This window comes from Macrosteles quadrilineatus, unplaced genomic scaffold, assembly GCF_028750875.1.
Source record: "Macrosteles quadrilineatus isolate MER2022 unplaced genomic scaffold, UCM_ALF_1.0 Scaffold_3__2_contigs__length_128488019, whole genome shotgun sequence".
Lineage (NCBI taxonomy): Eukaryota > Metazoa > Arthropoda > Insecta > Hemiptera > Cicadellidae > Macrosteles > Macrosteles quadrilineatus.
Genome location: NW_026542596.1, coordinates 24,667,846 through 24,692,522, shown reverse-complemented (window position 1 = coordinate 24,692,522; position 24,677 = coordinate 24,667,846). Strand labels below are relative to the sequence as shown.

At 33.9% G+C, this 24,677-nt stretch overlaps 2 protein-coding genes across 5 annotated transcripts in view; one reads left to right on the top strand and one right to left on the bottom strand.

The window, feature by feature from the left end:
- Positions 1-1,832: 1,832 nt before the first annotated feature.
- LOC128990163 (phospholipid scramblase 3-like) lies at positions 1,833-11,871 on the top strand. Of its 3 annotated transcripts, XM_054412437.1 has the most exons (8): positions 1,833-1,967; positions 3,433-3,495; positions 4,285-4,323; positions 6,521-6,631; positions 7,354-7,562; positions 7,883-8,050; positions 9,642-9,791; positions 11,165-11,871. In XM_054412437.1, exons 1-8 carry the CDS (start codon positions 1,931-1,933, stop codon positions 11,216-11,218), a joined length of 831 nt encoding a protein of 276 aa, XP_054268412.1. In that variant the 5' UTR covers positions 1,833-1,930; the 3' UTR covers positions 11,219-11,871. The 3 variants fall into 3 exon arrangements, with proteins under 3 accessions (XP_054268412.1, XP_054268413.1, XP_054268414.1); XM_054412438.1 differs by lacking the exon at positions 4,285-4,323; XM_054412439.1 differs by lacking the exon at positions 9,642-9,791.
- Positions 11,872-12,023: 152 nt separating this feature from the next.
- LOC128990613 (S-adenosyl-L-methionine-dependent tRNA 4-demethylwyosine synthase TYW1-like) overlaps positions 12,024-24,677 on the bottom strand; it is a 42,611-nt gene continuing 29,957 nt past the window's right edge. For both annotated transcript variants that reach the window (XM_054413082.1, XM_054413083.1), the window contains exons 10-14: positions 21,139-21,274; positions 20,666-20,776; positions 19,025-19,192; positions 14,029-14,127; positions 12,024-13,118 (exon numbers count right to left, since the gene is read on the bottom strand). In XM_054413082.1, coding sequence (XP_054269057.1) covers positions 13,011-13,118; positions 14,029-14,127; positions 19,025-19,192; positions 20,666-20,776; positions 21,139-21,274 — 622 coding nt within the window. In that variant the 3' untranslated portion in view covers positions 12,024-13,010. The remainder of the gene's footprint in view (positions 13,119-14,028; positions 14,128-19,024; positions 19,193-20,665; positions 20,777-21,138; positions 21,275-24,677) is intronic.

Here is a 24,677-nt window from a genome sequence, read left to right as displayed (position 1 = left end):
CTGCTTGGAAAGAATTGCACAAATAGTTGTCACCATACCTTGTGAGGTTTAATGTTTTCTTAAATTTTGTACATTTAACACATCTATGAGAAGCATTGTTTACAAGCAAAATGTTCTACATTCAACTATCTCAAAACATTGCCAGAAGTAGTTGTTCATGCGATTTGGCAGTTTATTAATTGCTCGTCTTCATTTTCTACAAATATCAGACAGTTTTTGGGAATGCATTCTGAAATTTTCCTCAATATGAAACTTTTATGGGAATTAGATATTTTCTTGTAAAACAAAAACGAAAAACGCAAAAAATAGCCAACTTTATCCTTCTCCTTCTTGGGCAATAATATACCCCAAGTTATTGCCAACACAATGATATCATCCACGATCATAAAAAATATTTCAAAGTGAATAATAAGAAAGCACGTTCATAATAGCCTATTAAGATAAAAATATTGATTTGAGAATACCTGGTAATGGGATGATCCCTTTGAAACTGCAGAATCGTGCAAAGTTAGTTTTTTTAATTCCCTATAACATAAGATAAACATTATTTGCTATATAACCTTATTTAGCTACGTAAATCATATCTGTGAAATACTGTACCTATTCTATGAGTGGTCGTTTCCAAATTGCGACTGAAATGTAAACTTAGAGAAAGGTAAGACTTTCTCTGTATTATTTGATCAGTGATCATCATCCAAATTTTTTTCCCTTTGTACTGTGTTTAGGTCGTTGCTTGATTTTAACATATGCTATGATTCTTTGTTTTGTTTGCATTCACATCTATTTTGTAACCATCATGGCAACCCGTAAGGCCAATGTTAAAATGTATACACTTTGAGTTACTTTTAAATTATATAGGCATTATCAAAAATTGAAATTGGTTCCGTCTAAACCTTCCAAACATTTGACAAAACAACCTTGGTAAATTTGGCTAAAATATGTTCGGCCGTTATTGAGTTAATGTGTTAGATTAGAATGTTTGTGTAAAAGTTGATCTCAAAGAGCTTCGCTTCGCTCCGCTCAATAATTCATTTCCCAAGACCTTATAACTGTGTAAACATTTTTTATTTAAGCTAAATGCATTGTATTGTGTATAGTAATACTAAAACTATTCTTTTACTTGGATACTTGGAGTATTCCCACTGGTATCGCACCAGCGACGTGGTCGTCCGGTTTTATACTTTTTTTTCTATGTATATGCAGTATCTATGGTTTCATTTTCTCTTCAGGGCTGCATATAGCCTGGATATATATTTCATCAACATTGTAGTAGGCCGCTTGACTTAAATATGTTCTTAACATGTTCTTGAACTTGTTGATTTTCATTTGTTGATAGACAAAAGTTAACTTAAAAGTATTATTGGTCTGTTGCTATTTTAAGAAATATACATTTTCCTACAGTTACCTAACAATGTATGTTCTGTCACTGATTTGAGAAAGCAAAGTGGCCAATTCGCTCATCAGTGAGACAATGTTAATATTGTCTCACTCTAATTACTTTGTCTCACTCCAGATTCAATAGACAATAGACAAAAATTCGCAACGTGAAGGCACGTTTTTTTACCAATTTATTTGTTTTATGGTAACTGTAGGAAAAAATATAATATGCAACTCGAGTGCAAAGTGCAATCGCCTCACTCGAGAAGAGAAACCATTCCTCACTCGCCTACGGCTCAAGTACTACTAAATAACAAGTAGTACAAATAACTATTCTTGTCAGACCATATAGATATAGCATTGTCAATTAGGCAGTGCATAGGGCTCATGACTGGGAAAAGTGATCAACATTCTTATCTACAAAGTGTTGAGATTAGATAAAGCAGGTAAGAGCAGTTATTGGCGATGACAAACAGCAATGGAGAATATAGATGAAGTGAATTCCCAGTAAGTTACGAGGCAAAGTTTAGACAGAGACTTAGGAGATTCAACAATGAAAGAGGATAAAGAAAGGGATGTTAAAGTGAGAGGTTAGTAAGTAGAATTGGTTTGTATATCATGAGCTCACCACTTTGATATGGTAACATAAGTGTAACTAAAAGATATATATCATGATTTTATAGACAAACCGTGACAATAACATTTACTATACAATTGATCTTAGAAAATAAGGTAATGGGAAATACACTGAGAGGTTGGAAAGTTTACATAGATTGTATCAGGTTTTTTATCTGCGTAAGATCTGGGTAATACCAGCTCATGATGTTTCAGTTGATTAGGTTTGAGTATAAGAAGTCTTGATATTTTTGGTTTAAGTTCTCAGATTCTAAAGTTTGGTAGTAATTATTTATGTGAAGTCATTGCACACATCATTAACTCCTTTATTACGGGGAAAACTTTCCCAGAAAAACTTAAAATTTCTAAGATAGTTCCAATATTTAAAAAAGGTAATAGATTGGATGTTAGCAATTATAGGCCTGTGGCCTTGGTGCCCACTCTGTCGAAGGTCATTGAGAGGGTGCTTTCATGGCAAATAGTTAACTTTCTGGATACAAACGGTTTGCTTTCGTGTGCGCAATTTGGTTTTCGCAAGCACCGATCCACTACGGAGGCGGTCTTAAATTACATTCAGGACACCCTAGAGGCCATGGAAAGAAAACAAGGTGTTTGCTCAACATTTTTTTATCTCTCAAGGGCCTTCAACACTGTGTCTCACAGTGTTTTACTAGGCAAACTAAAGTCATTTGGTTTTTGTGATTATGCTGTGTCTTTGATTGAGTCATATCTGAGCAACAGATTCCAGGCTGTTTATTTCCAGGATTCACTGTCAGAGGTTAAACACACTCCCCACGGAGTGCCACAAGGGTCCATTTTAGGCCCCCTACTCTTCATTATCTATGTAAACGACTTACCTTTTAATGTCCAAAGTAATGATGTTTCATGTTTTATGTATGCAGACGATGTGTGTTTGAATATCAAGTCTACTAAGTGTATGCAGGACAGTGTAATTTCTGAGTATGTTAAATCAATGTCCGACTGGTGTAAGGCCAATAAGCTGTCTCTTAACGTAAACAAAACTCAAAATCTAGAAATGACCTATGGTAACTCTTAGATTACTGGTACAGTAAAGAATAAGAATAAGAATCTTTATTAAACATTTTACAGTGCAATAGTGGTCGACATTTGCTACGTGTAATAAATTGCTACAGAATATTAAAATGTAATTAAATATTTCACATAAAATAATAACAAAGATAATTTAATCAAATAAGTTAAGACAAGCTGGTCTGGTTCTAATCTAAAATCTAGTCTACTAATGGCAGGTACACGGTGAAAAATAAGGCAAACAATATGGGCAGAATACAATCCAAAATAGAACGAGTACATAGAAACTAAGGTGGCAGGATGATAAAAATTGATTTTGAAACAAATTCAAAAAGAAACAAATAAAGCTAAACAATTGATTGTAATAAGTATTTTTGTTAATTGTTACAGAATGTCTTCCAACAATTTATTCGGAGAAAACAGTAATAACTGTACAACCACACAGTCTGCAAGGCAAGTACATATAGAAGTTTGTACAGTAGACTCCCTCTTATCCGGACACCTTTTAACCGGACTACACTCGGGGAAATGACATCTCTTTAACCGGACAATTTTTGTCAGCACATTGGTTTAACCGTAGATCGACAGGAAGTGGGCAGTACTGAAACGACTGTTTCAAGGGAAAGATTTGAGACCAGTGATCATGTGTCTAAATACAATGCTTTCATAAATTTAAGTCGAATATCACAGTAAACAGTCCGTTTTAACGAGTTTTTGGGGACGTCGAATTAACCGTAAAACCCGTTATCCGGACTGGCCTCGGTCCCGAGGAGTCCGGATAAGAGAGAGTATACTGTAGATTTTAATTTAGACCTACAAATGATTTAAAACAGGACGATGTTCAATGTCTATTGTCTATTGAAAAAATCGTGCAGACAATAATAATAACTTTGAAAACTTTTAAATAGCTACTTCCCTATTGGGAAATTCGCTAAAAACTGAAAGGTAACAAAACAAATAATGATAAAAGCATAAAACACATTTTTGAGATGGAGCTGAGAAAAACGTTTAGTCTTGGAAACAACCCTGGAAGTTAAAGTTTTGAGTGATATTGATATTTATTTTTAATCAGTACCGGTACTGAGTTAATTTTTCATTCATTTGATCCATCAGCTTGACTAATAATCCAGAAATAAAAATTATCTAAAAAATAGATTGATCATCTGTTAACTTAAAAATAGTTTCAATAGTAATAGGTACTCAAACTGAAAACATGATTTTAAATTGGTTAAATATTTTTAGGTATTGATGGACTCCGCCACCCTATGCCCATAACAACAGGTAACTAGTCATTTACAGTTAGTTATATTTTATACAGGATGTTTGCTCTTAGTTTTAAAAATTAAGGTTAGAAGCTAGTACGGTTTGATTTTTTTAACTAGAAGCCAAGCCAATATGGTGGACTATCTTTGACAATAAACTTTCTTTGTTTGTCGTGTGATCATGTGATCAAACTTGTCAAATTTTGAGGTTAAATCAAAACAGACAATCTGATATGTTTGATGTAGGGTAACAGAAAACAACACCATTGAAGATATTCAATGTAAAAACTTACAAACGAAATATAAATCATCACTAATGTCCCAATCCCAAATTAATGGTTTATCCTGCCGAGTTGATTTGTAATTGGGAATTACAAATTACAATTTAAGGTAAAAATTCTCAAACAGTTATTTTTTAAACTGCAAGTAGGAATTCTATTTCTCAATGTAGCTGTTGTATGTTCTATGATTTATGGCAGTTTGTTTTGATTTAACCTCAAATTTGGCAAGTAGTGCCTATTATCACATGATCACACTGGAGTCAAAGAAGTTCATTGTCAAAGATAATACCTCAACCGCTTATAGTTTTAAAAACCCAACTGTACTGTGTAAATACTGGTTATATATTTTTCCTACAGTACCTAACCATGTACATGTTCTCTCACTGATTTGAGAAAACAAAGTGGCCAATTCGCTCATCAGTGAGACAATGCTAACATTGACTCACTCTAATTACTTTGTCTCAATCCAGATTTGCAACGTGAAGGCACGAAATAGTGAGTGCGTAACATGCAGAGAAGGTCGTATGCACGCGAAATACGTTGGCAGCACTGGCTTGTAAGTCAGCTGGTAAGCTGTTGTACTGTTCACATTAAATGTCATATTAAAAGTTCACTTCTGTGTAAAATTATGTTACGTTTCTTTACCAATTTATTTGTTTTATGGTACCTAACTGTAGGAAAAAATTTTATGTGCAACTCAAGTGCCAAGTGCAACTGCCTCACTTGAGACACCATTCCTCGTAAGGATTTCTCTTGAGTGAGGCAATTGCTCACTTTGCTGCACACGAGAGCAACGTACGTTTACGGAATGATCTCGAGTGCAGCAAAGGCCTTTTGCACTCGTGTTACACATTATATTTTTCCTACAGTCACTATAAAGCACAATAAATAATTGGTCTTTCAAACACTACAACACGTTTTTAGGTTCAGCTGGCAACACAAATTAATAGGTGCTCTAGAGAAAGTAGTCCCAAGTCCGTATCACTCCGCTATTTTTTCCTCGGCAAGCATTGTGCTCCGCGACTTGAGAAAATAGTTCCGTATATTTTTGTAATTTGCAGTGGTTTCCGCACCTAAAAGAATTCTTTAAAGGTATTTTCTTGTTTATTAAGATCGTAGGAATGTTTTAAATCGTTTAAAAGAAAAGTCCAGAAATTTCAGAAATACCGAAAAGAGAACATAAACTATAAACACAAAATGACAGGTTAAATCGTAGTTAGTCAATCAGCTGCTCATAGTATTTATTATCTTTAAGTGTTGCCAACCTATTTCCAAGCGTACAAGGATTACGTGCATAATAGAACCCCGCTGTTTTGTGTTGTTTCGTTGGAATCCTGATGTGCGCCAAAATATAAACCGTACGACAAAGTATAAACCGTACGACAAAGTATAAATATGCAGCAATTAGCAGCTTTCTGTACTATAAACAGTATAAGGAAGCCAACTTTGTCGGGGGACTGTAGGAAAATAACTATTTCCTACCCCTGCATGGAAATGATCACATAGCCACATCTGTAAACAGTACGCAAAATAGCTCTTTTATGCTCTAAGAGCGCTCGCTTAATCAGCTGATTGAACAGTCGGCATTTCTACACCATTCACAATCGCACATCCGATAACCAATAAGCAAATGACATGACCTAAAAAAGTAAACGCAAACAAAACCTAAATTACATTTTAAATAAGACTAAAAAGTTAATCTATGTATTATGATAAGTTGATTACAGAGGTGTGATAAATCTTGTGTGTATTATGATCACACACTTATATGCTGAAAGACAATAAATGATTCTGATTCAGTCATTGCCGCTCTTGAAATGTATCTCAGCTAAAACTTCGTATGTACTTTGTGCTCGTATTTGTGAAGTTACTACTTCTAATATTAGTATTACTAATATTTAGTATTAGTAAATTTGTGAAGTTGTGATTTTCCAGTCGGGGACCTTACCTCAGCCAACCTCGGTAGTTTCATTCCCCTCACAGGGTTGCAGTTTCTGGCGGGTGTCGAGAGGCTTGACATCCAACAAACAGTTGAACTTCATGATTGTGAGTTTTTTCCACCTCGTTGGGCTCTTGAAGCTCTCTAAACATGTAGTTAAATAAAATCAGACACAAATATGAATGTAAAATGTTGGTTTTGAATAGACAGTATAAGTTGAATATATTTCAAACAAAAAAGTTCTACTGTACATGGTTTATGTAACAGACATTGTTATCTTCAAATGGATTTTTTTAAAGGACTATATATGAGTAGGTAGGTAATTGAAATTAAAATAATTGTAAATTCACTTAATTTTGATGGTAGATCTCTACAGTCAAAGAAGACTGTTTAATCTTAATATTCAAGGGATGAACATGTCTTTGAATTGGCAAATGTGTAACCATTTGTCGTACATGTGGATGTGTTCACTTCTTAAACAAGTCCGAGGCAAATAATTGAATATTTTTGTCAATTGCCTAAACTTTGCAAACATCTTCCGCAATCAAGATAATATAGAAAACATTAATAAAATCCACCGCTAAAAATGATAATGAAATTCCTAAATTTTTGGGTCTTCTCTAGTTTTCAGCTTCTATCTTGGAAGCTAAGTCTACTAGTCATTACCCAGCTATGCTTCCATAAAGGAATTTTAATTTAATCACACTCTTTCACTTCATACACTGCCGTCTTTGCAACTTAGACCTGTTGCTAGTTTACTTACACTTCAGTCTGGTTGAAACATGCAAAACACATTTTATAGCAAACTCAAGTATACAATCTTTTTTAGTGCTTTCTAAGATAGAATCAGAGAATCGCTACTTGGTGAAGACTCCCGAGGGAGAGACACTCTACGTTGGAGCAGAGACGTCAAGTGACTGTCAGCGTCTATGTTGTGGTTCAGCACGAGGTTATCAGCTGACTTTGGTAGACCCCTCGAGACAAACAGCAGCGACACTCGTCAGGAGACTGGCATGCTCTTGCGGCTGTTATCTCCAGGTACAAATGATACTAAAAGATTTGATAACTTTACAAAGTTACTGGGTGTGGTGACAATTCCTATTTCATAACTTTCTTAGAAATGTATAGTTGGTGATGAGAGTTTATGTTGATGATATGGTAGTCTCACTTAAGGACGTGATCAGATTACAAATCATGAATTAAAAAAAAATGTCCTTTACAAATCGTCATGAAAATTTCTACACTAATTTTTTTCACAACAGTTTGATCTTAACTGTTGTATTTTTCCATACTTTCTAAAAATAATTATTAACATTATCTACATAATCAAATATCCTGACAGAAATTTTCTTGTACAGAGGCTAGATATCTACCTACCCTCCTGGGATTCCCTGGGAAGTGTTCGGCAGGAGTGGACATTCCTGGTCCCTCGCTTCTCTGTTCATGATCAGAGTGGCCGGAAGCTGTTTCTCATCCAAGGACCTAGAGTGTGCACCTGTGCCATGTACAAGGATGCTACCTTCCAGGTTTGTCCTGAACCCAGTTCAATGCAACACTTCATACAATATTGTCAATTTCCTACATAAATAAAAGCTTTTTTTACAGCCAATGGGTATAAAGCTGAGGTAAATTAGCCAAACACTTACTAGGCTTGCAACACAACCCCATGTTGTTTATGTTTTAAGGTTTATTGCAGACATTTTTTATCACAATGGTAAAAAGAAATACATAACGTTTTGGGATTTCAAATCTGATCATGTCCTCAGGTGAAAAAAAACAACATAACAACATTACAAACAACTAACAATACATAAAACTCCACCTATGTTGGAATAACTACAGAGAGTAGCAAGTCAAGTTATCATACAAAATGCAAAATAAAACTAAACGGAACAAATACATATGTAGAAAGGAAATGAAAAAAATCATATTTCCGTTTAAGATACAAAACACACTACGGCAGTTTTGTAGACACAAAAACCCAGAAATGACACTCAGGATACTAAAAACTGTGTTTATAGAATAAATTGTAATGATTGTTTCAGGCCTTACCATGGCGAGACAAAAATACCTTTGAACACTAGAATAAAAAGAAACATAAATTACTGGTCCGAAAATCATTGTATGAATTTTGAAGATGCAAAAATTGTCCTTTAGGAACCTCACTTTTAAACGTAAACTCATTGATTGCTTCGCCTCGTACATTAATTTAACCAACCTATCAATCAATCTTCGGTTGAAATCAGGCAACTATGGCTACCCATTATTAACAATGAACTAAAGTATACGGAACGTAATTTTTCGATAAATAGGGAAATCGTGAGTTCTCCTCAAAATTAGCACTTTTTGTTAACTTTTAGTCGTAGTAAATTTTCTGACAGCAATGAACAAAATTAACATCCCCTTTTTTTCGTCGTTGTTCGTCGCTACACTGTTTCGTAGGTTTTACTTTTTCAGGCACGCCATTTCCCTAGTTTTTCATTGTTGTGAGCTATTTACCATATTTTCAATTTTGTATCATGACTTGACTGCTATACAGTGCATATACTTGACTGATGCTCTCTCTGGTTTATTCCAACTTAATTTGGGGTTGGGTTATGTGTATTGTTGGTTGTAATGTGTTGATTAAGTTTTTTTTCACCTGAGGACAGGATCAGATTTCAGCTCCAGAAATGTTGTGCATTGGTTTTACAATCGTGATGGAAAATGTCCGCAATAATCCACAATCACCAACAATGAACTTTATTTTTATTATAATTTGGGAAGGGACGCCACCTATGTGCTTATTATAACCCAAATAAGAGTGAAGGATGTGTGTAGAATGGAATGTGATGCCTTGTGTAGCTATTTCATTAGACAGGACCATTTATTAAAAGCCCAATGATCAAGGACAGGTGGGTCCAGTTTCAAACCATCAAAATGCTAAACACTTTTCTCAGGATTGAACCCGCGACCTTTTGATAACTAAGCAAGCACTATAACACTGAGATACCCAGGTATTCAGGACAACCCTTATCTATTGTTTTACACACTGCAACATATATAGGCCTAATGACTTGCTGAAAATATCCCTACATAAACAAAAATTTGTATTATGTTAATTCTTGTACTTTTAAGGTGATACACACAGAGACTGGTAAGCAGATAGGAAGCATTGCACACTACTGGGACCAGACTCTGGTCAATTACAACCTCAGTATAGTGTTCCCATCACAGCACTTGGAGAATAAACAGAAAGCTTTGCTCATCGGAGCTGCCTTCTTGCTGGTGAGTCAATAAATCATCATACAAGTTATTGGGATTTGCCAAATAAATAGGATGCCCAATAAGCTGAAAAGCTGTGTTGCAATTCCACAGTAATAAAGCCTGGCACTCGGTAAAAGGCACACTCTTGACCAAGCAGCAGCTATTCAAGTAAATACTTCCAACAGTAATAAAGCCTGGCACTCGGTAAAAGGCACACTCTTGACAAAGCAGCAGCTATTCAAGTAAATACTTCCAACAGTAATAAAGCCTGGCACTCGGTAAAAGGCACACTCTTGACAAAGCAGCAGCTATTCAAGTAAATACTTCCAACAGTAATGAAGCCTGGCACTCTGTAAAAGGCACACTCTTGACAAAGCAGCAGCTATTCAAGTAAGTACTTCCAACAGTAATAAAGCCTGGCACTCTGTAAAAGGCACACTCTTGACAAAGCAGCAGCTATTCAAGTAAATACTTCCAACAGTAATAAAGCCTGGCACTCTGTAAAAGGCACACTCTTGACAAAGCAGCAGCTATTCAAGTAAATACTTCCAACAGTAATAAAGCCTGGCACTCTGTAAAAGGCACACTCTTGACAAAGCAGCAGCTATTCAAGTAAGTACTTCCAACAGTAATAAAGCCTGGCACTCTGTAAAAGGCACACTCTTGACAAAGCAGCAGCTATTCAAGTAAGTACTTCCACAGTAATAAAGCCTGGCACTCAGTAAAAGGCACACTCTTGACAAAGCAGCAGCTATTCAAGTAAATACTTCCAACAGTAATAAAGCCTGGCACTCGGTAAAAGGCACACTCTTGACAAAGCAGCAGCTATTCAAGTAAATACTTCCAACAGTAATAAAGCCTGGCACTCGGTAAAAGGCACACTCTTGACAAAGCAGCAGCTATTCAAGTAAATACTTCCAACAGTAATAAAGCCTGGCACTCGGTAAAAGGCACACTCTTGACAAAGCAGCAGCTATTCAAGTAAATACTTCCAACAGTAATAAAGCCTGGCACTCGGTAAAAGGCACACTCTTGACAAAGCAGCAGCTATTCAAGTAAATACTTCCAACAGTAATAAAGCCTGGCACTCTGTAAAAGGCACACTCTTGACAAAGCAGCAGCTATTCAAGTAAATACTTCCAACAGTAATAAAGCCTGGCACTCTGTAAAAGGCACATTCTTGACAAAGCAGCAGCTATTCAAGTAAATACTTCCAACAGTAATAAAGCCTGGCACTCGGTAAAAGGCACACTCTTGACAAAGCAGCAGCTATTCAAGTAAATACTTCCAACAGTAATAAAGCCTGGCACTCGGTAAAAGGCACACTCTTGACAAAGCAGCAGCTATTCAAGTAAATACTATAAAATGACCTAATTATTTATTCAATGTTTCAGGAATACCTGTTTTTCGAACAAGCAAAGAAGACAAGATGTTGCAGCTGTTTTTGAAAATTAGAATAACTTTAAGGGTTTTTATCTTCTGATAAATTAATACAGTTTTACACATAATTTTCACTTGGTGTAATAGTATATTACATTACTAGTCCTGAAAATAGGTATTTACCGGACGAGTGTGGTCGTTCCCATGTGAGACAAAGTCGAGTACGGGATTACTATACTAGTCCGGTAAACACATTTTGGACGAGTGGCGTACGACATTTTACACCATACTAATAAATCTGTACAAATCCTTATATATTACCACCGACTTAAGGACTAACAATCACTAGTCATAACCTCTAAGAGAGGTTATGTTTTTGTTTATAACCACTCATTGCCAAATACAGTATAATCAGCTGGTTGGTGTCTGGTAAAAGTCATTAACAGTACAGTAGTACGTAATGAAACCCCATTTGATAAGGCTGGCAGCAAATAGCTGTTTTCTGGACTGTTTCCTTGCGTGGGAAGTTTGTCAAAACAGTGTAGTGTGGCGTAAAAGTTATTACCAAAAATGTATAAAAAAACTTGATTTGAATCAGCTAAACAAAAAATAACAAACACAATTAAAATATTTGGATATACTAAATCCATGAATACTAGTATGATTTTTATTGTTAACACTCATTTCATTTGACTGTTATGTAAAAAAAAATTAAATTACATCCAACCAATTCTGAAATTCTTGTTTTATTCTTAAAAAGCTTATTCCCCGTTAAAACATCCGCCAATATTAGTTTAGAGTTTAGTTTAGATATGTAACATTTAACAATAGTAGTAATAAAGAAATTTAGGATCGGAAAGGAAAACTCAAACATCTTTAGAAACTTACTGTAATGGAAATCTTAACAAGCAGAGCAAAATTATATCAGACTTTTAAAACCTTAAATTATCTTATCACAAAATAGGTTACTCTAAGGAATACACATTCTCTGTCAGGATTATCATTTTTCTCAAAAATATATAATGAATAATGAATCAACTGAATGTAGTATATTGAACACAAAATATCATAAGCTTTGGTTTACTCGACTGCAAGAGTAAAATAAACTACATAATACTTCCTTTTTCAGTAAATTCACTTTTAAATAATTGTGAAAAGTAAATACACTCAGCTCAAGATAAATTGTGCTTAGTACATAGAGAAGTTGTGATGAATTAAAAAAAAAAACAAATGAAGACAATTCGACAAAAAATCTTTCAGTCAAATCTAAAAACAAGGATTCACTTCAAAATAATAATTGTACTAACAACAAAACACACAAATACAGTAGAACCCCTCAAATTGGACCTTCAATTTTTAAGTACTTACTTGCTTTTTGGAATTAAAAATATATACTTATTTCAAGCTATTTTTATGTTCCTTCATTTTTCAGTATTTCGTATCAAATTTATTAAAAACCCAATTGTAATTGTACATTGCTAATCTGTGTACACTGTTATTCTGATTTAGTTGATTTGGTAGTCATCTAAGACAAGCTTAGTCAACATTGGTAGCGTCTATTGGCTTGAGAGATGTGATTTTTATTTCAAACATAACCCAATAAACATAAATGAGATTTTAGCCTCTTTTAAACATAAATATTGAATTCTATTATATTGATTGAGATTTAATTGTCTTTTTCACCAACAATTCATTGGACCTAGCCGCTAATAAATGTGTGAAATTAAAGTTGGTTTGTTTTTGAGGGAGATCAGTATTTAGATTTGTTTGAGGCTAAGATTGGAGGTAGCCAGATAAAAGAGGTTCTACTATAGTTGACATACTGATAAGAACAATACTATAAAAATACTAAGGAGTGTTTTAACACCCAGCAGTGGCCGGCCGCCTGTGCCAGCGAGTCTCTACAGGATCGAACCCTCTCTCATCACAGCCAAACACTGCCCATGACGGTGTTGGGTGTATGTAGTCCTGGTCAAACAGAACAACAACTAGTTAATATATATACTTACTTAAACAATATAATTTAACTTCTTTATTAGTATGATGTGTAGGATTATAAATATTAATATGTTTAACCATTCCATTTCCATGTTAAAAATGTCGCCTATTTAAAAAAAAATTTTGTATTTGATGTGAGCCACCGACAGATTGTACTGATATAAATTACTGATTTCCGTCGAATACATGAACTTTTTTACCAAGTCAAACTGATAAACGACTTATTGTACGAGCTATAGCAACTGTTTATGACCCATTGACTATGTCAGCAACAAAAAAAGAAAAAGAAGAAAATAGTATTTTAGACACTAGTGCATTTTGTGACTGGCCACAAAACAACCAATTTCTTTTTTAATAAAAAATTGGCTACAGCTGGTTCATATAGATGGGATGTATATTTCAGTATCCGATAGTCAATGGTAGTAGTCTTTAAATACATGTTAAGAAAGAACAGTCATTTAGGAAGACTGAGGGGAAAACAAGAAAGTGATATATATACTGTATGTATTTGTATACGTATATTTATTTATAGATGAAAATGCAAAAGTTAACTTACCACGAGTAAACAGGTGGGTTTGACTCTGGTACTTATACATCAACTTATGGTTATCAATATCAATAGTATTAAACTAGGGACACCATGTGGTTATTGTAAATGTCTTAACGGGTCTTGTGTTGACAACTGAGTCCAAACAAAACAGATCACCTATTTCCTTTTGTCACATGTTTTGTGTATATTTTCAATTTTATTTTGTTAATGCAAAGTATATAAGTGTAGTACTTCTTATTTATTTTTTTTGAAACACTGAATTGATGATTCTTCTGTTCACCAACTCATGCTAAACCTCGAAACACAACACAATTAGCTTGTTTCACTTACTAGTGCAGTAAAGGGCTCCCCTGTCTTTTCTAACCTTTCCACAAGCTTGTGGAAACGTTCATAGTTGATCCATGTCCACCACTCTCCGTCTACAAGGAACTGGAATTCATAACATCTAGGATCAACAACATTTAATGAAAGATAAATCTATATAAAGCTAACACGTTCATTTAACACGCTAATCTTTTGAGAAAACTGAAATAATGTTAACAAAACCACCATTGGCTAACGCAATCAAAATTGGAGAACATTGCATCAAAATTGTAGAAAATTTCAAATACTTAGGTGAAGTTATAACATACAATCTTAAAGAAAATCCATCATGGCAAAATAGAATTAATAAATTGATCAGAATGCAACATATTACTAAAAACACATACAACAAAAAATGCCTATCTATAGCAACAAAATTGAAACACTACAAAGCAGTTATACTTCCACAAATAACATATGCAAGTGAAACTATATTTAAAACAACTAACACTGTAGCAATAGATAAAATAGTAAAAATAGAAAGAAGAATCATCAGAACATGTATGAACAAAAAATATCAAAAAGATGGAGTTTGGAGACTGGCCTCTAATAAAACTGTATATAAGGAAATAGAGCCATTGACAAGTATAATTAAAAAGAAAAGAATTTCATTCATTGGACATCTTTTAAGGACACCGGAAAATAGAATAAGCAAGAAAATAATTGACAAGTTGTGGAATAGCAAGAGTGACTTTAGGTGGATTACAGAGATTAAGGAGGACATGAGAAGGTTGAAAATATCATTAGAAGATTTGGAAAATAAGTCAGAGGCGCTTGCAGTACTCAAAGACAGAAATATCATCCTGCCAATAGGAGCAAACAATCAGAGACAAGGAAGAGTGGTTTCGGAAGAAGAAAGAAAACAACGGTCGGAAAGAATGAAGAAGTATTGGGCGGACAAGAAGAAGAGACAGAATTTAAAAAGAATCTAACCATTATATTGACTTAAGTGGTCCAATGCTGGCCATAAAATAATAATAATAATAATAAAAATAAAGCTAACAAGTATTTGAACATTTTAGAAAACCTTAAACCGCACACCTATCAACCACATACTTGAATAAAATGTCTTGATGTGAAACTTTCCCCTAAAGGCCTTTTCACACCGGCGTACTGTACGTACAGTACGTACTGTACGCGGTCCTTTCACACCGCACAGAAACTTCCAAAACGTACACTTGTTCGTTTGCAGTCAGACAAGTAACACTGGCTGAGCACGTGGTTTGGAAGTGTTCACTGCGCATGCGCGAGCCCATGTATGCCACGTACGTTTTAGAAAAATCGCTCTCCAAGCGATTCACACAAAACCATCGCGTACGTACTGGACGTACAGTACGATCTGTACGCGTGGTGTGAACGAGCTCATATGATAACATGGGCAGCGATTTGTTGAAAAAAAAACGTACCAAACGTACAGTACGTCCAGTACGCCGGTGTGAAAAGGCCTTAAATATCAGTTTTTCGATAACCCTCCAGGGTGTCTACTACATTCTGGATAAAAAATTCAAGGACAGAAGTTTTTTTTTATGTAAAATGTTAAAAGGTACTGTGGTTTAGTAAGAAATTAATGTATTTTCCAAATTTGATCAAAATATGTTCATAAACAAGCAAACTACAACAGTTGACTTATGCTCCATAAGAATAACATCGGAATTTTAAAATTACAATTTTGTTGAATTTTCTCCGTAACAATTAGGCGCATAATAACGCTTCAATATACTAAATTATTTGTTTTTTTAAGCACTACAAAATGGTTTAAAAAGAAATTGTGAAATTTTGTGTTTTTAGGGTCAAAAATGGGAAAAGCCTATTTTTACCCCATTAAACCCCCCGTTCCCATAGTCCGATCATGCTGGTTCGCGAAATCATTCAAGTTTATCCCGCCTTACACCTTCAAACCAAATTTGATCAAAATCGGACAAAAATTACTCAAGTTATCGTGCGGATGGACACACATATATATATCTATATATATAATTCTGTAAGACCAAATTTTTACCAGAAAATTGTGGACGTCTGGTAAGTTGCAGAAAAGTGGGAGGGGTCTTAAATTAAAGGTCTTGACCCCAGGGACTCGGGAAAAATAGCAGAATTTCCAAAAAGTTACCAGAAAACGAGATATAACGTAAAATATCCACCATAAGAAATGCATGGGGACTGAAAAACGTCTGCATTCTATCAGCTGTTACTTATTTATTTGCAATGTTTACATTTATTCCGAAAGTCAATGTTGGTAAATAATGTTTCAAAATGAATTGTGTTTATTTTTTTTGTTTTCCGTTTTTATAATGAGTTAAGTAACTAGACAGGGTAGGGGAAGACCTGCAAGACGTGGAAGAGTGTCCAGGAATTCAACAGACTTAAGAAATGCAAAATAGAACGTCATGTAGGGCCTAACTGTGAAAAAAAACCAGAACCTGTTTTACAACCTGTCTTTAGAAGAACGCTGAAATGTGTTGAGTGTTGTTTCTCACAATCTAGGTCCTCTTAAAGCACTTGCATGCATTGTGACGCATTTCACTTTGCAGAGGAGGCCACAAATGGACATTTCAACGCATGTTGCCACAATGGACATGCCACAACCACAAGTAAATGACAAACTAAAAGAACTGTTTTTACATGATTCGAACTTCATAAAAAACATAAGGCAATACAACAGTGCAATGGCTTTTGCGTCGCTTTGCGCTACACAAAAAGAGATTCCGGGAAATGGGTCTTACTTACTGTCTTAAAATTCAGGGACAAATTCATAGATATATTTCTGACTTACTACCGCAAAATGGGGAGTTGCCTTCATAATAATTAATAATAATTTTAACCTTTACATTTGGTTCTTAAAATTAAAACTATAACAGAATTCGTAAGATTACAAAACAAATCTCTAATTTTAAACTAGAAAAGATGTGCAATGTTTGGCTGTATGATTTCAGCTATGATTCGTCGTTCTCCGGGCTCAGGCCAAACCGTGTGCACGTTTCCATTTTGTTAATATGTTGTGTTATTGATTTAATCATTATTTTACAATCGTATTTCATTGACACATCAGAAGCAACTAATATACGACTCCAACGGAAGGAAAACCAAGATATAAAACAAAACACACTGTTAATTTTAAGTAGCCTAACATAAAATTGATAATTTTAAAAACATATTTCGAATATTTGTATTCGTCGTTCTCCGGGCTCAGGCCAAACCGTGTGCACGTTTCCATTTTGTTAATATGTTGTGTTATTGATTTAATCATTATTTTACAATCGTATTTCATTGACACATCAGAAGCAACTAATATACGACTCCAACGGAAGGAAAACCAAGATATAAAACAAAACACACTGTTAATTTTAAGTAGCCTAACATAAAATTGATAATTTTAAAAACATATTTCGAATATTTGTCTTTTTATATACGGTTTTTTTTATTGTAGTCTAAATTAGGGGCAATGGCCCCTACAGGCCACTAGTATATATATATATCTATATATAGATATATAAAAATTTTAACGAATGGTGTTTTTGGCCTCTGGGGACATCAAAATGAAAAAGTAACTTGGTCCCGGGCTTAGGTCTTACCATGAGACCTACGGTAATAGCTACTACCCTATAGGGAAATTCGCTAAAAGGGTTCAACTTACAAAATAAGACTGTACATTAATTAGTTACATGTTTAATATGAAACCACAAACAGTTTTATGGCACTAGGCAAAGGCCAGTGGCAAATTGAATCTTCAAGCCGAAAGAACAAGAAGTGAAATTTAACAGCCATTATAAAACTATTATTTTCATGATAAAATAGGTTTGGGATCTAATAATAATTACAATAGTAATAAGTAAAGAAGTTGTAAAGAAATAAAAGTGATACAACTTTATGAGCTAAGCTACCAGTCAACAGTTCTTGGAAGTACAGTACTTGACTTGACACTTGATTGGTGATAAAATATTAATGGGTTTGAGACTGATAATGGGGTTTTTATTGCATAATTACTCTAGTAATAAATTATGAAAATGTAAACAAACATCTGATAAACCTTTTATGTGCTCCTAACCAACTAGCGATCCGATAAAATTATGGCCCATTAAAAATTTAAGGACACAGTCTGGCATTTAAGGACAATTCCTGTACATTTCATGGCCAGTAAAAAATTAAGTACAATTCCCAGTTTTCCCGGATTTCCCGGTTGGTAGACACCCTGCTCTCTTAAGGACAGGAACCTCAATTACATACTCAAATACATGGTTGGAAAGCTTATAAAATGGCACAGTTTTTAACATATTCCGACACTTTCTTGTATACAGGGTGTAAAAAATGAAAAAGACCATTGTTTTTTAAATTTTTATCAAACATCTTAATTTTTATCTTTAAATCTATTTACAATGGAGTTTTTACAACTGATCCTCCGTCATTTTCTCTTATTCTTGTTCAAAATTTAATGTAGAACACGAAAATGACATTATCTACTCAAATCCATATACAGGTAATTGAGAAATCGCTGTATTATGTTTATAAGCATGGTTATTTTTGAAAAACATAAAAAATTTTTTCGGAAGCTAATTTTTAGACTTGGAACATTTGATATGTATCATCACACTTCATTTACTTTATACTTGCACCAAAAGAATTTTGTCACACTGAGTACCAATCACCCTGTATATATATATATATATATTCTATATATATAATCTCATCATGAATATAAACTGTGATTGCAACATTGTCTTCCATTGACCCCAACCCCACCCACGGGTTAATCAAGGTGCTTCTGTACTGCGGCAAAACCCACAACCGACATTAAAAACCAACCCATCCCTAGTGTCTATTGACTATTGTGGTAGTGTTAGTACAATTTATATTTATTAAATGTATAATAAGTTTTCATTTGTGCTCACGTTTTAGTAGGATTATTTTGATTTTGACAAAACATGTGCTACAGCGCTTACAGTTGCTATGCTGAAGAGTGAAAACTAACCTTTTTATTGGCTATCAGCACACAGTTAGAGTGTTCATGTTCCGACGCCAGTGCGTAGTCAGGCAACAGCTCCGTCAGTTTAGAGCTGAACGTGACCACTTCCTCATGATAAGGTACATTCTGCATGGTCAGAGTGTTGTTTTCCCCTCCTCCGCAGAACGTTACACCCTACAACACAAGAGCCCATTGTAGCTGACAAGTGTTACATTAGATAAATGATTGAAGGGCATTTTTTGAGACAACAATTTATTTACCAATATCGTTAATATAATTTTTAATGCCTTGGAATTCTGTTAAAAATGTTTAAATGTTACAAATGTAATTGCCTTAATTGTCCAAAAGTTCCAGCTTAAAACCCCCAGTGAAATAGACAAACTCTAAAACACATGCCTAATACGGGTAGAGGAATTTTATCATTCTGGAATTTTACCCACTGAGCAAACCTGACGTCACAGCCTAGGGGGTTAAATTCCTGGCCGTGAACTTTTGAGTTACACAACCTGAGTTGAATAAATTAAAGGTGGAATTAAAGGCATCTTTTCAAGGTTGTGAATTTCATCAGGACAAATTAAGTTATAAAACCATATAGAGTGTGCCCCCCCGGGATTTTACCCCTGTCCAGGTATAGCTTTTGGTGAGAATAATAAATTTTGTACATAATAGGTGTTTTTATAGAAAGACTTTTAAATCAGTTGACTACTATTTGCCGCTGTTTATATTAAATTTTGTAGAAAAACTAAATCTGTAAACAAAATATCAAAATAATTCAAAACATGTACTACCTTAAGTTTTCCTACTGTTTCCTTGAAAAATATCACTAAATGATTTTCATATCCTGTCTTTAATAATTCGGGGCCAAAGCCTAGGTTGATACTGCAAAGGTGGTGGAATCTTACTTAACTCCATAATCAATAATTAATTACAAAATCTCAACAAATAAATCAAAACTAGCACACATAGATCAGCTGTCCGAAATTGTGAAATAAGCATGTGATTGCTTCTTTACATTAAAATAAATTTTAATTTATTGCAATTTTAATTTAATTTTATTTAAACATTCTTATTTTTTACTAAATTAAGTATTTTTGCCAATTTCTATATCCGGCTTGGGGGTAAAATTCCGGGGGGTAAAATTCTGGGGGTAAAAATCCAGCTGTACATCTTCAGTTGCCTGAACCCGAGTTAGGGCAGGGGGTAAAATTCCGGCTTTTATTGCTAATCTAATTTATATTGCTCTGTCTATTTTCATCAGACTTCCAAATCTGGGGGGGGGGGGGGTAAAATTCCGCCCACGAACAAACTTGAGAGTGTTCAGATGACTACGCTATAGTGACTTCAGGTCTGCTCAGGGGGTAAAAATTCCTGCGGCCCCCTATTACCTATGTAAACAAGCACAGTAATACTGACAAATTAAAACGAATGTACCGTATTAATGAAGGATGATATTTAATTTTTTTAAAGTGCACTGACTGGTCAAATATTTGTTTAACAATACGTTTTCTGGCATAAAACAGATCCAAAAAATGTATTCAATCCGGTGTCCAAAAAGAATCTGCTAAAAACTAAGTATTAACAAAGTGTGGTGAAAACTTTGGCCAAACACAAGTATACAATTAGAAAAAAAGGATACATTAGGCTTACCTTGATTTCAATAAAGTCAGGTTTTCCCAACTTCACTAGTTGTGAGTAACTTTCTAGCTCTTCTACATTCCAAGCTTTCACTAATGTTAAACGGTAGACTGTTCTCTGTCCCTGAAAATATAAGATGACATGTAATAGTAATCATAATTAATTCTGTTACGAATTACCATTACATTACCATTTCATATACAAAGTGGCATATTTTTTGTGATCATGTCATAGACACTAAAGAATTACAATTCAACTCTATGTAAACTAAAATTTACATATTTGTTTAACAATGATGGCTGCCCTGCCAAGGTTAGGAAATCAATTCTGCTGCTGTGTTAATAATTCACTTCAATTAAGGATACTAAAACTAATAAATCAATTCTGATGCCGTCTTAAACATTCCTGTTATTGTCAGTGAAAGATAAAAAAAAATTAATAATAATAGTTATCAACTTTGGTAGCTCAAACACAAATTAAATTACCTTTCTTGACAGTGCCTTAAGGCTATCTAGGAACCTTTCCCAAAAGTCAGAGAATAACGGCCGATCAATCTTCTTGAGGCTATTCTTGGTGCTTGCGTCAACACTTACATACAACTGGGTCACCGGACTTAACTGCCTTTAACAAAAAATACATTTCATTGGCTTTAAGAATGTAGCCAACTGTTGTAATACTTCTGCAACTGTGTTTTTGCAGTTTGACAGTCGCATGTGACGTTTTTAATGAATCTAAAAGGCACTAAAAGGCAAAGGAAAACTAAAATTAATGAAATTAAATATTCTTAGAGCAAAAAAAGTTTAAAGATCATTATGTAGCCTAAGTAAGGTTTTTTATGACATTATGTAAAATTCATGAAAGCGAGGTAAACACTTAAATTCAAACAGAATTTTTACAGAAGTGAGTAAACATGTACTACAACTATGTGAGTAAACAATTAATTTATTGCTAAAATTAAACTATGGCAAAATAAATCCTAGTAAAATGAAAATGTATACTTTAAAAAGTAAAATGTAAATTATAGTTAATTAAAAAAAAAGTTCATTGACAATTTGTTTACTATCCCTGAAACCTGGGAAACAACTAAGCTATCTCTCCGCAAAGTTAGCAATATTATGATACTGATGCAGATTAATTGATTCCGTTTGACAATAACATAACAAATAGATACTTAAGCCATTGACGACAGATTAAAAATTATGCTATACAATACACCATAATCATCTTTATTCGTAAAAGTATTTTTACAGGAAATACATGAATTACGACACAGAAAGGAAAAGAGAAACAAAAAATTAGGATAAAAGATTACAAACATAAATGATAACATAACATATTTATAATTATTTAATTTCCAAAACTCTTCTATTGAATATAATGGTTAAGATTGAAAATAGTTTTTCAGTAGTTTTTTTAAGTTATTGTAATTTTATGTTCATTGAAAATATTTTTGGGTAGACTAAATAAAAATTTGTTGCCAATTAAACTGGTTTTTCCTCAAATAACCTGTGTTGTTCTAACTGCCTGGTGTTTCGTAAATTGTAACTGTGGAAATTGTTAGTTTGATGATCTAAACTTTTTACATGTAGAATAGTTCCAAAAATGTATAAATCATAGATGGTCATTATACCCAATTTAGAAAAATATCCCCTAACTGATTCTCTGTTTTTTATACTTATGATAATTCTAAGAGCTTTTTCCTGTTGACGTAGAAATAAGTTCAGGTTTTTTTTTAGTGGTACCACCATATAAAGCGATTCCATAAGCTATAAGTGAATTTATTAAAGCAAAGTAAATAGTTTTAAGAGTTTCAATGCTTGAGACACGGGACATTTGTCGCAAAGCATAAATACCCGCTGAAGATTTTTTACCACATGCTTATTCCAGGTTAAATGCTGGTCTAATATTAGACCAAGGAATTTAGTGTGCTCCACTTGATTTAATTTTGAACCATTAAGATAAATATCTGGTTGTAATTTTAATCTTGATTGCCTTGTGGAAAAAGATGCTATGTCCTTGTATGTCTTTTATCATGTGTTTCAACAGGATATGTCTATTGTTAACCAAAATAAAAGCAAAAAACTTTTAAAATTCAATCATTGACACAAAAACTTTTAGTCAATATTTCTTTGGGGAAAAAGATATGATCTGACTGGAGAGTTTGCCGTAAATTATTATATTTTATTATTTTGAAGAGTGATCAGCAGAAGAGTCCTAGAAGATAAAGTCCTAAAGAGTGCTTGACAGATAATTCATGATGGTCAGTTCTCAGTTGGCTTATTCTTCACTATTGGGAATCTAGCAAAAGACAAGTCAACAACATATTGGAGACTTCAGTAACCCAGTGGAAAGTTCATGGAGGCATGTAAGGTCTGATATTGAACTGAGTACTTAACTGGAGAAATATCTATCTATCTAAGGCCTGCAGAGTGACCAAGGGAAGAAAGCAAGATGAAAAAGGACGGATATTTTAGGATTAAGTATTGTAATGTTAATCTAGTATTACCATAGTATATAATTTATTTAGTTTTAAGTTTAAAATATCGTTATATATCTAGAATTAAGTGTATCTCTGTATTAATAATTTAACATTAATCTGACTGAGTGAGGTAACCAATGATGCCACTTCACATTTGGTAGGTACGGATATCAGACTGGCCAATCTGAGGAAAGTTTTGTACGGTTTCTTTAATAATGCCGGAATGGTTCCCTCAAAAGCCGTGCCCTGCCAGGCAAAATAAAAGCCAGGACTTGGTCCTAATTTTGCTAGGTTTATAAAACTCCAATTTCAATCACAAAATTTTAATCATTTTAAACATTTTAATCACAAATATTATTTTTACCTATTATATTTTTGAAAGTAAAAAAACTTATCGAATATCAAGTTTTTTAAGTTAAATTTTTGGACAGTGAAATAGCAGGACTGTAATTTATCCAATTGAAGATTTTTTCACCTCAAAGCGTGACGCCAACCTTTGTGTCTCCGTTTAAAAAAAATTACACAATTATTGTTGGAACAGAACCAAATTTGTTAAGAATTCAAAACAATCACAGCTACAGCAAGCCAACTATCTGTTATCAATTTAAGAGTAAACAGTGATAGCGTTAGTTACCTTAAAACTGGAGGAAACTGAACACAGCAAGCAGGGTGACAAGCAAGATATGTGTTTGCTATTGATAGGCTGATAAATGTTTGAACTGTGTCTCTGATCAGGAATCATTATTGTGCAAGATGTAAAAGTAAGAGTAGTGGTCCAGGAAATCTTGTTGTGTAAAGTGTGTCTAACAACAACAACCAAATTTAAATAAGCAGTCAGCACAGAGATTAAAATGTCCTGGTGTTTAGGTTGTGTTATTTAGTGAAGTTGAAAGTTACTTAACGACCTAAAGACAGATCAATGAAGATGAGATGGTGGTTCACTAGACCGGCTGAAAAGCATGTCAACTGGTTTGATGTACAAAATATTTGTTGCTAGCAGCTACAAAATTGATGTGGTATAAAAATACTATTATTAGTTATAGGACAATTAATTCACTTAATTTACATAAAAACTAATAAAAAATCTAGCTTGGAAACATTTTTATAGCATTGGTACTTTAAAATAATAGTTAAAAAAAATGATGAAAACACATTGTACTACTGAGACTAATGCTTTCAGCCATAAGATTGAACAGCACTGTTTTTTATATACTTAGGTTTATTTTGTACGTTGCAACTTAGCTTACAAAACATTTTTCTCTCCAGTTTTACACTTGCCATCAAATTAACCCTATTATACAAAAATCTAACTATAATTTCAAAATATTACACAGATTCAGTGAAGTTTCAAGCTATGAAACATAACAATTATAATTCAAGTTACCACAACGCACAAGACATTAGGTCATACAGAACACACTATTCAGTTGACTTAATCATTTTAAGGTCAATTATCCAGCTGAGCTTAGCCCACAAGCTTGAACCATGTTATGAATATCGCAATGTTATTGCGATCCCAGAATGTATCTGCAAAGATTGCGCAGT

Coding starts and splice junctions, on each gene's coding strand:
- LOC128990163 (XM_054412437.1), top strand. CDS start 1,931: ATGAAAGAGGATAAAGAAAGGGATGTTAAAGTGAGAG. Junction 3,496..4,284: donor ACAACCACACAGTCTGCAAG/GCAAGTACATAT, acceptor AAATATTTTTAG/GTATTGATGGACTCCGCCAC. Junction 4,324..6,520: donor CCCTATGCCCATAACAACAG/GTAACTAGTCAT, acceptor GTGATTTTCCAG/TCGGGGACCTTACCTCAGCC.